Source organism: Thermochaetoides thermophila (assembly GCF_000221225.1).
Source record: "Thermochaetoides thermophila DSM 1495 unplaced genomic scaffold scf7180000011812, whole genome shotgun sequence".
Classification (NCBI taxonomy): domain Eukaryota; kingdom Fungi; phylum Ascomycota; class Sordariomycetes; order Sordariales; family Chaetomiaceae; genus Thermochaetoides; species Thermochaetoides thermophila.
In genome coordinates, this window is record NW_006383028.1 from 466618 (window position 1) to 481018 (window position 14401).

The 14401-nt window shown below is 50.9% G+C and overlaps 2 protein-coding genes across 2 annotated transcripts; both read right to left on the reverse strand.

Annotated features, from left to right (window-relative positions):
* Positions 1-294: 294 nt before the first annotated feature.
* On the reverse strand, positions 295-1872 carry CTHT_0009020 (uncharacterized protein; the record flags this gene model as incomplete). The annotated part of the gene is made up of 1 exon (XM_006691364.1): positions 295-1872. The coding sequence occupies one exon, from the start codon at positions 1870-1872 to the stop codon at positions 295-297; it is 1578 nt and encodes a 525-aa protein (XP_006691427.1).
* A 1451-nt stretch (positions 1873-3323) lies between these two features.
* On the reverse strand, positions 3324-3775 carry CTHT_0009030 (uncharacterized protein; the record flags this gene model as incomplete). Its single annotated transcript, XM_006691365.1, has 2 exons — positions 3324-3530; positions 3635-3775. 2 exons carry the CDS (start codon positions 3773-3775, stop codon positions 3324-3326), a joined length of 348 nt encoding a protein of 115 aa, XP_006691428.1.
* Positions 3776-14401: the final 10626 nt, after the last annotated feature.

Here is a 14401-nt window from a genome sequence, read left to right on the forward strand (position 1 = left end):
TGCTACCTTAGATCCCCGGTGTAGCTGGGCGACCAGTATTTTCATGATCCGGCTTACCTACCCTGTCCGTACCTTGCATCAAATATCTGTGCGTCGCAGGTTTGGGGTATCATTCATTATCATTCATGACGTTTGTTGCAACAATAAGACAGTCTACATAGAGTACATAATATCTGACACTCTCGCTAGTGCTAACAAAACCCAGCACTCAGGACCTGAAACCAAAAAGAAAAAAAAACGAAATGGAACGATAAAAAAAATGCGGGAAAAAAAATAAGCTGTGCGATGGAGCTGTTAGGGACTATACTTGGGATTGAACCAGGTCATGAGCTCGTGGTAGCCTTTGGCTAGCGACGACCAGAAGCCTTGGATGATCTCCCACAGCTGGTGAGGCACATACTTGGCGCAGTACCACAGAGCACCGATGATGAGGAGGATGGCCTTGCCGAAGCATCCGAATAGCGAGACGATGACCCAACTGGCGCATTCGCCGGCCGACTTGATGCCGTACCACACGGCACGGGGCAGGCGGCGGAAGATGGCGTCGAAGACGTCACAGACGCCCGCCCACACGTTCCTGAGCGTGATATTCCGGAAGAAGTCGAGCACGGCAGCAACTATGGTGTGGAGGGCGGCGATGATGTGCTGGAAGATGTGGGCGACGGCATGGCCGATGCTGGCAAGGATCATCCAGATCCAGAGAGCCGCCATCTTCATGATCCGAGGGATACGGCACACAAAGCGCCACAGCCACTTAACAAGACTCTTGACCACACCTGGCAACTCTTTCACCACGCGCCACACCGCACCCGGCGCCTTTCTGGCAGCGCGCCAGATGGCCTTCCCGGCACGCGCAACCCTCTGTGGGAAGAGAACGACCTGCAGTTTGCACCAGCGGACCACGTCGCGGCGCCTGGTCCACAACTTGTGGCCCATCCGCGCGAATGGCCTGAGCAGGCAGGCCTTGGGCAGCTCCCACAGAAAGAACACAGGCACTTCGTAGACAAAGAACATTACCACGCGAACCAGCCTGTCCGCTGCTCGCTTGATCCGGCGCAGTGCCACCTCGTGGTGCGACTTCCATCGCAGCCACTCGCCGCCGCGTCGTGTTGGCAGAAACTTAACCACGTCTCGGTGCTTGCCCTCTGCCGCCAGCCGCAGCGCCAGCTGTCCGTCTGGGGCTATGATGCTGTCGTCTGCCTTGTACTTGTCCATAAGCAGCTTGACCAGCGTCAGGCTCCCCCGCGCCGCGGCAACCATCAACGCCGTCCTCATCACCGGTCTGCCTGTCTTTTGCTGCCTGTCCACGCAGCCGAATGCGTTCACCTGTGCACCCTGGTCGAGCAGCATCTGCACCATCTCTGTGCTGCCCGTCTCGACGGCAGCGATGAGCGGTGTCCTGCCCTGCTCTGCGTTCTGCACATCCGGTGAGACCAGCCCCTCCGTGATCATGAGCCTTACTCCGTCAACACTTTTCTTGGCGATGTTTTCGAATAAGGAGGCAATGATTTCGCACTGTATGGTATAGACCTTGCGTTTTTCCTCCTCGCTGAGACTCCTGTCAAGGGTGTGAGGGCCGTCATCGTCCAAATTCCATGGAGGCCGCGGGTAGCTGTTCAGCGGCAGACCAAGCTTAGACTTGAGCTCGGGATTCCGGTTGAGGCGAGCAAGGAGTGAAGTAGTGTCAATTGGAGTGTAAGTAGGGACAGCGTCAGGGCTGCTAAGATCGGGCAAGTCAACATCCAGGCCAAAGGGGTCACTGGGATATGGTGGCGGGAGCATGTCATCGTTGTGAACAGCGGCGGTGCTCGAGTCCAGTCCTGCTCTTGTTGACTCCGTGTCAGACCCTGCGACGGAGGGGTGTCCAGACATGATGGGCTTAAGTTTTCTTGCTCGTTTCCTCAACGATCCGGAAGAAATTATATATGTAATCTGTGCGATGTCAAGGCGTGTTCAAATGCTACGGTGAATGTGCTAGTGAGTGATCACCCCATATACTTAGGGTTCTTGTCCTTGTTCTCAAGACTAACAAACACGGTTGATTGGCAGAATCGAATGCAACAGAAGGAAATCCGGATGACGTGGAGAATCTCCGAGTGTATGCTTTGACGGCAGCTCTCTGTTGGGCTGTAGGTCGTCGTTTTATTGAGTTGCGAGTTGAAGAAGCTAATGAGCCCCATGACCTCAAGCCTCGCGCAGACAGGTATTACTATTGTAACTTACACAGCGTGCGTATAAGTAAGGTACCTAGGTAGGTACTCCATAGATATGGCGCTTGCATCTTCCATTCCCAACTGGGTGGAACAGTCACACTCGTTTGAGCAACAGCTCTTGGCAGGGGCACTGCCCGCACGAAAAGAACAGAGGGGGAAAAAAAAGCCTTGTTCCAGGTTATTAGCCATTCAGCCGCAGCGTGGCGTGCCAGATCTGTAGCTGCTCACATTGGTTTCATGGCCCACACACAGTCAGCGGCTTGCTTGGCGAGTTGGCTCAGCCCCGCGCTAAAAGAGTGTTTTTGACACAAAGGATAACTAGCCTTGGCGCCTTTTCTTATCATCTTGTGCCTACCCCTACTTTTTTACATGAATACTGGGCGTTCCTCCATGTATCTATACATTGACATGCTGCATGGCTTTTCTGGCTTTCTCCTCGGAGATCTCAAGCCAGAACATCTATCTCCTGGCACACCTACCTACCTACCTACCTACCTACCTACCTACCTCGGCGCGTCAGTACCAAGAAAGCCGTGCGGTTTGCCTAGTCTCCACCAATGTTAGGTGTTTTTCTTTGAATTGTTATGGTCGCCAACCAACCAGTTAATTCGGACACAGCCTTTCCGCTGTGCTCGCCTTGCTCCCAGACAAAGACTTCAACAACTGGATGAAACTTCCTCTACTGTGCCCACCAGTTAGCTATCGTGGCGAGACCGGAAACAGCAGAAAAAGCCCTCCAAACTGTAACGGCAGTGAAGGGCGAGGGCCTAGGGCTTGTTTCTGCGTATGCTCATGTTGGTGGTCTGGTCTAGCTTTTATGCTATATCCGAGCTACTTTACAGCCACACGCCATGCTGATGCCGATGCAGACTGAACTGCGGTGAAGAGCAACATCCTGACCTCCTCACTCTGTCAACTATGTACATGAAAGCTCACAGCTCTCTTTGGCCGGATCGGCCCCAGCCACATTTCCTTGTGAGATCACGTCCAAATTCTGTTTGTCATACTCGTGAGAATTTTGTTGATTTTCAGTCACCGGCATTCTGGCCAACAGTTAATTACATGTCTCCAATCTCGAGCATGCGAACCTCAAACATCCCCCGTCACCCTTTACTTCTTGATATTCATCGTCTCTTTCATCTGTCCCATCTTCTCAGCAACTGTTTCTTTGAGCTGTTGTCCCTTTTTCTCCATTTTTGCGGCTGCCTCTCTTGCTGTGCTTTGCATGCCAGTGCTCTTGGAACTAGTGGCCACATGCGGAATGCTCTCATTTGCATACATGGCCCCTGTCGAGTACATCGAGCCAGGCTCGTGGAGCTGAACCACAACAAAGGGTAGGTGTGCTATTAGCATCTTCTGTTTCATGATCGCAATTGCCTTGGGCAAGTACAAAGCAAAGAGTTCTGCAATGGTCTGCTCACATGTGCTTCCTCCTCGGCCCGGTCAATCAGGTCGTGACATTCTTCGGCAGCCTCATCAGTATAACCCGTCTCGTGCTTAGGAAGCACATGGTGTGGGTGATGGGGCTTCTTCTGCTTCTGTTGGTGTGGCTGTGACTCCATAGCTAATCTTTCGATGCCCGATATGCTTTGAGATGGATTGTATCAGTGTTTCCTCCAAAACTTCTGGCATGGGAAGCACGTCAAGCCTCCAGATAACCGTCCTTGGCCGGACCTAAATAGCGGTGGCGACGGTTTGGCCAGGAGTCAATGTCAGTGTCGTCATGCTGATTGCTCCGTTGGAGAAGCGCGCTTCTGCTGGGGACATCGGTCACGTCACTGGTACTACGACAACTCATGCCCCGCATTTCAAACTCGAGACTCGAGAGTGCAACAACAAACAGCAAAGCTGTAACAGGGTTTCAGCTCATCATTGTCACCCTTTGTCGCAAAGAGTGTGATGTCGTCCAGATGCTTTCTTTACAAAATGGTCTTGATGCTCAATCGAGACAGTGATAGAAAGGCCGAAACATTGTACACGGGTGGAAAGCATATATTTTGTTTCGAAGTGGGGTCGATGCCTTATCCTGCTTGATTTCAAAGGCAGTAACGGTCGCCCTCCACATCGGCAGTCCGTATTCCTTGACTCAAGAGTTCATCCACCTACTGATCCGGTCCACTTAAACTTGTCTCCTCTGATCTCCATGACCTCATTCCACTAACAGTCCCAGGGCCAAGCAAAAGCGAGGCCCAATTCGACTATGAAGCAAAAGGTTCCAGACTCTGTGTTTGGTGTTTAGTATACGAAGCGCATGGCCGAGTGAACTGTGTGGTTGTCGATGGTAGGGTGTAGGAAGAGTTCTGATGAGAAGAAATGTAGCTTCTTCAACTTTCCGTTCAGTTCTTCATGATAACATAGCCCATAATTAGAGTTCTCACTGCCTATCAGGTAGCTGTCTATAGAAGTACTTGGGCCTTATCGCATAACTGCAAGACGCTTTTACTACTTGCGGATCAGGCCGCACATTCCTGTCTCAGTTAAGGCAAATTGAGTTTCCCTTGAAAGAGTTCCATGGCTGAAGCATGGTTGAATTGTTGACTTGTCGCCTTGGTCGATGTCCAGCTTTTCTGCTTAGCGGCTGTTACAAGAGATCAGGAATCGTTGGGCATCCACGGTGGACTTATTATGAAGGATCTTGGTGATGGGAAAATCATATTGATTGGTATGATTGCAGAGGTATGAAAAGAAGAGAGCATAAACCCTAACTTTGGGTATCTTGGAACTCTGGAAGGTGGCTATAAACGGTAAAAGATAACAGGAACACGAGAAAATAAGCCCGTATAAACCGTACAAACCGGCTCAACGTTTTTGTTACAAATGATGCCACATCTGCCCCTTCATCCCTTGGAACCTGAACCCCTCTGATCCTTTTTTTTTATTTTTTAAGAATGATACCCTAAAACATGAAGACCAGGGTCGTTAAAAACGGGGATCAGAAAAGGATCCCCAAAGGACTTGTGTTGTGGAACAAAAAGTGTTGCAGGTGAGCCTGCTCAAAAGTGCAATGCTGGCCAGAGCATCGGGTAGTCATCGGCCGCTGCAGCCACTGCAGTCATTCTCCGGAAGTCAGCCAGACCTATGCTCGGTGCAGACGGAGACGATGACTTCTCTTGTTCCTGTTGTTGCTGAATATCAGATTCACCCTGGCTGTGGCATTGGTTAGTTTGACCAGAGGCTTGTGCACTGTTCACAGCGGCTCCCGTCTCAGTCCCCATCGTCGTCGCGGACCCCTTTCCACCACCGGCTGCCCTCTTCTGTGCAGAGTGGCCACTTTCGTCAATTCCATGCTTCTCCTTTTTGTGCTTTTTAAGGTTGTCTAGACGTGTAAATGTTTTAGTACAACCGGTTACATCACAGGCCAGGCGCAAGCCCTTGTGTGTGTTCTTATGCTTCCGCAGATATCCCTTAAGGTTCTCTCGCACACCACGCGGCTTCCATTGACACTCATCACAGACAAGCTCATCCTCCGGAGATTGTGGCTGTGAAATTGCCGGTGTGGGTCGAGAAGTTTCCGCAACTGCTAGATTCCGTTGCATCGATGTAGGAGAAGATACAGTGGAAGTGGATGCTCCGAGGGGATCAGACTGTGGCTGCAGTGAGGGAGGATCGATTTCGGGTAGCTGGACCTTCTGGTCTTGCGGAGATAGGCTGTTGACACAGTGTTGTAGCTGACCGTCCATGTATCCAAGTGTCTCGTATATTGTCGGAGTCATACTTGTTGTATTCATGGTGGCATTACTGAGCGCGTGAGCCATTGATTGAACTGCTGTGTCGGTCTGATGAGCCGAAAAAATTGTAGACCCTTCAGGGCAAGGAGATCTAGGACCTGACAAACAGTGGTCAGCCCCACTCGGTGTGCTGTTCACGACGGCACCGGGCATGCTTTGATGCAATGACAAGTTTTCATTCATCTCAGATGACACTGGTGTGAGCTGAGGGGCTTCCATCCTCCCCTTAGAAGCCCACCACTGATGATCAACGCTTAACCCAGATGCAGAATGCATAGATTGATGAGACACCGGGAGTCTCTGCTGAGCTAGCGGCTCATCCACTGCCATGACAGATACAGAAGATGGGTGGATATGTTGTTGAAATGACAACAAGGAGGAGCTGAATGAGTTGGTTTGCGTAGAAAACGCATAAGAGGCTGCTGATAACATAGTTCTGGCTTCTTGCTCAGACGTCGGTATGGCTGAAGAATGATTCTGGGAGCAGGCTGCGTCGAAAAGGGCAGTGTGCGACGAGTTTTGCGACCGTTGACCCGAGGGAAGTTCCGTCGCGATCGATGATGGAGTTGTTGATGATACAGTCGACGACAAGTCGGATACAATACCATTGAGCCCTGTCCAGAGCATCCTTCCATCAAGCTGAACAAACGTGGTCGGTAATACTGGCGTCTGTGCGGCTGTGTAGCTGTGTCCATGTTGCTGATCGAGATGTGCAGGCAAGGCTGAGCCAGATTGGTGAAGCTCTTCATCAGTGAAGCTTGTGCCAGAAGACTGAGAAACAGTAGTGCTTGGTCTTGAATCTGCCATGGCACAGTTCTCGCGGTAGAACGACTCGGCGTGTGTGTTTTGTTTGCGGAATTCTTTCTTTCTCAGAGCGAACTCTTTCACCCTCGAACCAAAGCTGCGCCTTCGATGGATATTTGCACTAGGAATAGATGTCCAACTAGTCCATTCGGCCCAGTCTTTCTCGTTGGTGGGGAAGGTATGGCAATGATTACACTGGTCGCAATCGAAGCTGCCATTCGAGATCTCCTGACAAGAAAAAAGGTGTTGGATCAGCTGGAGCGGGGCAGCAAAAGTCTTGTGGCACTTAGTCATGGGGCAGCTGTAGCTCTGTGAGTCCTGGGAATTCAGGATCAACCGTTCGAGAAGCTCGCGGACAAACATCAGCACGATTCGTGCCGTTGTCCCATTAGTGATAAGCTTATGTTCGTACCTGACAAATTCAGGTCAGCCACAACACTATATCGGGTTGACTGTGATATTGATCGGGACAGAAAAAGGCTGGAATGGTCAAGGCGGGACTCACGGGCATGACGCCAGGGGGTTATTTGCCGTCATGGTGGTCTGGACATAGCTGAGGTGTGAGTGATGTGAGCGAGAGGGATATTCATGATTGTTTTCGTTGGGTGTCCTTGCGGTAGAGGGTTCATCATGGTGATGCATTGCTCGATGTTGCTGCAGCAGACTGGACATAGAGACAAGCGCAATGTATCAGGCTGGCTCGCGGAGTGCTTCCACAGCATCGTGGAACCAAACCAGATAAGGAGATGCGGTGGAGGGGAGCTTCTCAGTGTGAGACACAACTTGACAGGATGTGAAAAAATGTCTCGGGTCTTTTGGTTATTTGAGAAAAACGACGGTCCATGGGTGATGAACTGGAGTTTCACGGCGTACAGGAGCCCTTAGAGTAACAACAACCTTGGTAAACTCAGCTGATGAGGGGCAGGGAATGGCTCGCTTGCTTCTCTGTTACCCCACGATTTCCTATGGCTCCCCCGCTTGTCCCCAGACGTATTGTAGGTGTGCAACACAGACGAGAGGAGCGACGTTTATATGTTGCACCCGCCGTAGCTGACTAGCGACTACTAGAAGAAATCGGGGAAAGTTGAGACAATAGAGTCTGAGGATGGAGATTGTCGAAGACAGACAGCGAACAGCCAGGCCAGCTATGTAGGCGTTGGGGTTTGCCGCGCAGAGACAAGGAGGGGATAGATGTGAATCGACAAGTCACCAAGATTGCCAAAGAATTACTTGAACGGATCGTGTTCAGCCTGGCCTTAGCAAGAACAGAGAAAACACAATGAAAGAGGGTTAAAGAATGGTTATAACATCTTGCTTGCGAAGGTGCCAGAGTGCCGGCCGTCTGGCTTGCTGATTCCCAGGGCGGCAGGTAGGCGTCACAGAACTTAATAGCTGGAAATAAGACCGAATACCGGGAGCTGCGAAGACAGCTTGAGGACGTAGAGCTGCCGAACTGGGCGTCTAAGAGGGGCAACTTAGCATGGACAAGCCGCGATAACGTGATATAGGCATAATAGGAGCCGTTGCAGATGGACAGGCAGTGTGGGAGCAGGAGGAGCAGGGGGACAAGAGTCGTGGAGACGGGGGACGGGCGGGAGAGATCGCACAACCGGGCTGGCACACCTGAGCGATCTCGGCAATTTTTCTTGCAGCGGCTTGGGGTGTCATCATGGGCATGCTACCTGCTCGACTCGGCGTAGCTCCTCACGGCGTGGCGGCGATCTGGTGCTTCTTCTGTTCTTTGATGCTACCGTCAACCGCTAGAAGCCCGGTTGATAGGCGAGGCCGCGAGGGCAAGGTCATCGTGGGGAGTGCATGGCGGGTTGCAGTAATGCTGCGGCCCACGAGAACAGTCTGAGCTCAGGCAATGCGACACCAGGTCATGTCGGCTCGGTCGACTCTGCCGGCTCGGTTTGCCCTGACCAGGGAGGGCTGAGAGAAACTCAAAGGCGAGAAAAGAGACAGAACCTTGGACAGACGGCCACAGGCCGCCGTTTTCCTGTAAGAACAGTCTCCATAGTCCATGACCACATCATGTTCCCTTACCGTCCAAACAACGCCCATCTGCCAATTCTGATGAGACTGCCCGCACTGCGTCACACCGGCTGAATGCGGCCGACCGTGGAACGGGCTTGACTGCCGCTTGCGGGGCGCAGGACGGGACGGGATCTGGTCACCTTGACACTTGGTGGTCGCCGTTGGAACCCGGAGCACAAGCGGTCCAATCACGGAAGTTACCCAGGCCCAGAGCAGGCCAGCAGCGCCTGGGTCACGGGAGCCGGTGCTACTCCACGATGAGACGGCGACAGACCTGCTATCACTGCCAGTACCATCATGGATGATGGTCCATCGACCGTTGACGCCCTCGTCTTGTGCGATGCGGCTGGACGATGAATCATGGACGGCCGGACGCCGGCCGACGGTGGTCGGGTGCCCAGGAGCCCAGGACGCAGGGCCCCGCTGCCGCAAAGCCGAGCGTGACCTATCTGCCCGTCGAGGTTCACGACGCCGATGCCAAGCAATGCGTTCGGTGGACCGCGACCTCAGCGATTTGAAATCTCTGTCCCGAGCCGTTGAGGCTTGAGTCCGGGCCGATCATGTAGGTAGTAGGTAGTAGGGTTGCTGCGACGCAGATAAACTGAGGCTCTCGGTAGGTAGGTAGGTAGGTAACAACCGACTGACCCAGCGCGACTGTACGAATTACCTACCAGTGCTGCCACGACCATCAACTTGGAACCTGGGAAGATGTGCGTACGGATTAAGTACAGCACAACCGAATCCGAGAAGCAGACTCGCAGTTGCGCAGAACATTGTCGTCCTCGACATCTATGTTCGCAGCCCGAATTGCTTGTCCTAACTCTGGACCCCCGACCAAGCGTCCCTTGACTCCTTTAGCACCTGCTCCAAGGTCCATCCTACGCTGTTCCAAGCATACTTTCACAGGGCTGACGTCGTCTACCAGGAGACGCTGTTCGCCCTCTCTGTCGGTGTTCCAAAACCGGAAGTGGTATTGTAAGAAGACTGGTAGATAGGCTAAAAGCAAAGCGAGATGGTAGATGAGATGCCTGGCTAGGTAGATTAATTTAGCCTGCTTACATTATTGTTACTGTTCTCCTTGGCAGCAAACCGCGGTGCATGCCAGTATCGCAGATTGCAGACCCCGAGGGCGTCTTGGGACTCGGCGCTCTCCGCTCTGCTGTAGTCAAGCGCACCATCAAACCAAACAATGGCTGCTAACAGTTGAGCGTCCGGATTTCTCTTACCCAAGCTGCCAGCGTCCCAATGACAAGCTACCAAGACGCTAAGCACCTGCTGCCTGATGAGTAATGCCACATAGCTTAGTTCCTGCCAGTTTACGTAAGCACTCGTGAGTTGAAGGCCCGATGTGCTACACACTGGCCACAGCCAAGCCACAAGTCCAAGAAGTCTTTTCGCACTGCAGCTGCCACAACAGTCAGCTGTCAAACAGCCGCCTTCCTAAGAGAGGAACCCTCGAAGCCTGCGATCATGATGGCAACAACACAGTTGATACGTGCGTGACACCTAGCATAGTCTGCGCGCCTTATTTAAGTAAGCTCGGCCCATCCGCATCTTCACAATATTCTCCAAGTTTCTACATTACCTTCGATCTTTCCGCAACATGGCTCCAATATTTAACATGTGACAGCCGGCATCATGAGGGGAATGAGCTACCCCTCCTCTCAACCAGGAAGCTTGAGAAGTCGGTCATCATCCTCTCTGTACAAGTAGAGAAAGAACACTGTGCCATTCAAGTCACAGGTGTCAAAAGCTTGCTCATACTTACCTAAGCCGAGAACTTTGAAGGAAGAAAGGGAAGTCGACGAATGGGTAAGACCATAGTAGACAGCCATATGAGTCTCATGCTGCCTTCCCAATTTTTTATCTCCTTCGCTGAGTATCATGATACGGCTGGTGCTCCTTACCTTACTCAATGTCAACCTGGAGATGGTCCGGAGAGGACCAAGGTGAGAAGCAGATCAGGAGTCTGATTACCATCACTGAACCCACAGGCACTATCCAGATTCTCAGCCATAGAGGTGAAAAATGTAGTACATACCGGGTACCTACAACACCTTGGGTAGATATCTGTGCAGCTGCTTTGTTTGGCCTTTCTCGGAGTCCTGCTTTTCATTTCCAGAAGAAACTCAGCGAAATCAATGAAGATCATGTGGGTAAGAATCAGGGAAAGAACGCTCAGGTCCACAGATTATATATAGATCACAAATACCATCTGCAGATAATGGTGGAACCCAGCCCATGCCAATGGAGGAAAGATCAGTAGGCAGGTCAGGTGGGTAGGTAGTTATTTTGCACGACTAGTATCCCGTCGACGACACTCTCTTGGTCTTGGAGCTGGCGGAGGGCACCGTCACCTTGGTCCTTGCTAAGCAAAAGAACAAGAACCACTGGAACTTCGACCTTTTCTGCTAGTGGTTTCGTTCTCTTGTTACCTGCGTCGCTATTCTCCATGAACACAACATTATCCACTCCAATTTGAAGTTTGAGGATTTTGTTGTGGTTGGAGGAAAGTTCAAGATCATCGACCTTGGTGTGGCTAGGGATTCACATTCCTCTGTTCTGCATCCGCCAGTTCCCACATGGCACTTCTGCCACGGCCGTCCCCGAGTCCTTCGCGAAGTGGGCAGTTCATTCGAGGAGAGTCAACAGGACCTATAATGTGCTCCTGCGCGACGATATCACTCTCCCAGAGGACCACTTTGTCACAACAGCCTGTGACGTGTAGTCCCTCAGGTGCATGCTACTCAAATTCGGCTCGAACAGGGAAGTCGGGCCCCTGACTGTGTTGGAAGTGTAGAAGACTTCCTCGAATAGAAGATGCCCTGTCTTTGGCTTGAGTGGAGGGTATGCGGAGGTACTGGCTGGGCATTGGTTGGTTGGTTGAGCTTGGACTCTGGTTCTGAGCTGGGAGGTTGTTAGACCCCAAGACTCTGGGTTGCAGGTTCCGAGATGGTGCTTCTGAGTATGATTACTGTTTAAATTGGTTTGATATTTGGCCCTGTACTCGAAGGATGTTTGGGAGATGTTTGATCTTTGAGGTTGTGTCGAAGAGTTGCGGACTAGCTGGAGGAAAGGTTTAAAGGGTTATCGGAGTCATGGTGTATTTTCGAGCGGGTGTTTGATCATCTGGTTACTGCCTTGAATTCAGAGAGAGGTTGGTTGTGTTGGAGATATTCTCTACCTATGTTCCTTGTTGTACAACCACGCAAGTACTAGTTTTTGCGGCCACAGAGACAAATCTATGCTTCTGGTGCCCATGACCCCAGCTTCCGCAGCCAGAATAGAGACCAGCAGCCATCATGAGTGCCCATCTTTCTATCCATCGCTCTGCACCAAGAAGTTTTTGCTTTGTTTTGTACTCGGAGGGTGGTTATTCTGTAGTTGGAGATATGGTTCGGTGTTTGTTCATTCTGTTGTTGGAGTTGTGAGGCACTGAGGCCACCCTAAGAGAGAGGAAGAAGGTAAAGGATAGCCCAAATGTCTGCGTAGAGTATGCACCTTAAGATGGAGCGCGGGCCACATGACCTCGTTCCCAAGGTGGTAATCCAGATACATATCATGATGTAGAGGATCCTTTTCTCATGTTGACAACTTAATTGTAGTCAACTTTGTTAACGATCATGGGCGTACAGAATCTGCAAACAAACCCAGGCCTGCAAATAAGCCACAAGTTTACCAACCTATGCCAGACCGAACCTTTATGAAAACCTTCTCGAAACTCTTATTCCTTGGTCTCCTCCCACTCCCCACCTATCCTAGGACACTGGAAAGCTCAGCACATGGATATTTGCATTTTGTACGATGTGTTCCTGGTTAGTCGTGTAAGAGGAGGGTGATTGGTGGTTGTGCTACTCAGTTTCGTGTGGGTACATAGACATATCTATGCCTTAGTGCCCAGCTTCCATAAGTAGCCTGAATAGGAGAGGCCAGCGGCCATGTGCCCGTCCAGTCATCTGCGCCTTTAATCAATGGGTGTTGATCCTGTACTTGGATGATGTGAGGACAGATGGTGAACTAACTGATGCAATCGGAACTAGACACTTGGGAGGGAGAAGGGAACAACAGGCCTGGTCTACGGTGGAGGGGATGAACGTCAAGCTGGAACACGGGTCCGATGACCCTCCACAACATTCTTCCGACTACACAGACTCCACTTGGTCTGCTTCCCAAAGTAAAACTTTAGATACACGCCATGATGTTGGGAAGCCTCCTATTATGCCAGCACCCAAATTTAGTGGACTTGTAAAGCTGTAATCGACGGAAAGCAAGCAGGAACGGATATTTTGACCTAGAATTTGCAGATTGCAAACGATGACTACTTAGTGAAAAAACTACAAACTATCAACTTATTCGGGATTATCGATTATCTAGGAAAACCCCTTGGTACACTGTCTTCTCTAATATCCCTCATCCTTAGGACTTGGAGAACCTTCTGCATATCACTGGACTCCTTCCATGGCTGACCAGTGGTTTTGTAAGTTCACCATCTATCCGATGCAGATTAACAGGACCTCTGAGCAAGCCCTAAGCAATAGTCATCAGCCTGCAGAAGGCATGTGCATTACTATAGCGGGCGGATGACCATTTAGCTTAGAAGATGTGATTCAGAAGTGCATGAGTGAAATTACGGTGTTGCCGAACACCAGCCATGACACAAGTATTTCTATGTCCACCGATCTTATACACGTCCCAGATGTCTAGATCTTCTTAAGAATCCAAACATCACCAATGCTTTTACCAGCAGACACCTCTCCGGAGTCCCTCAGTCAGCGCTGAAAAACTTCTTTCAGATTAGGCACAGTAAGAGCAGGCGCCTGGACTTTGTGGGAGTCAATGAAACTACCTCGAGCAAGCGATATCTTACGTAGCCTTTCGGATTGAGTGCAAGAGTGGTGGTGGATTTGAAGAATGGGTCTTTAGGTCATAAGTGGGATCTTCATTACTTAGCGGAAGTTTGAGGGATGGAAAAAAACGAATTACTATTAACAGTTAACGAGCCTCTCAAATTCTTACTTCTCCTTTCAGTATTGAATCAAACTCTATGCCCTACAACTTGTGTGACGTTGAGGGAGAGAGCAGGTTGAGACGTGGCCTGTGTATGATTCTGCTCACTTCCTGAGGATAAATGAAACTGAGGGAGCAACCAAGTGAAAGCTTGAAGCTTGGAGCTTAAGATCGGCGAGCGTCGTTCAACCTTCCTTCCCCTTTCACTTCCTCTCAATTCCAACGACCCGGTATTTCCTGCTCGATTAGGTGCTTCACACGAATGCACCAGCTCGATCTTGAAGATCACCTGCTTGGACTCTGACTTGGCGGATATGACAAACGTTCGTAGGGGAAGAAATGGCCTTTCCCAGGACCTGAAGAAGCTTCGAGCAGGCTGGGTGGCAGCAAATGCCACTCTGAAAGTAGGCCTTCATCGGATCCATAAGGTCTACTGGCACAGGAACGGTGTGTTGAGTTTTGGGGAGTGGCAGATGAGAGATGCAATTCATGGAATCTTTTGGGGGCTGTCAATCAAGAATGAAAACCTGCAATAGATAATCTTGTACAGGATGCACCCCACGAACATAGTGTCAGCACCCTTCGTAACATATACTAATTGGGCAAGGAGAT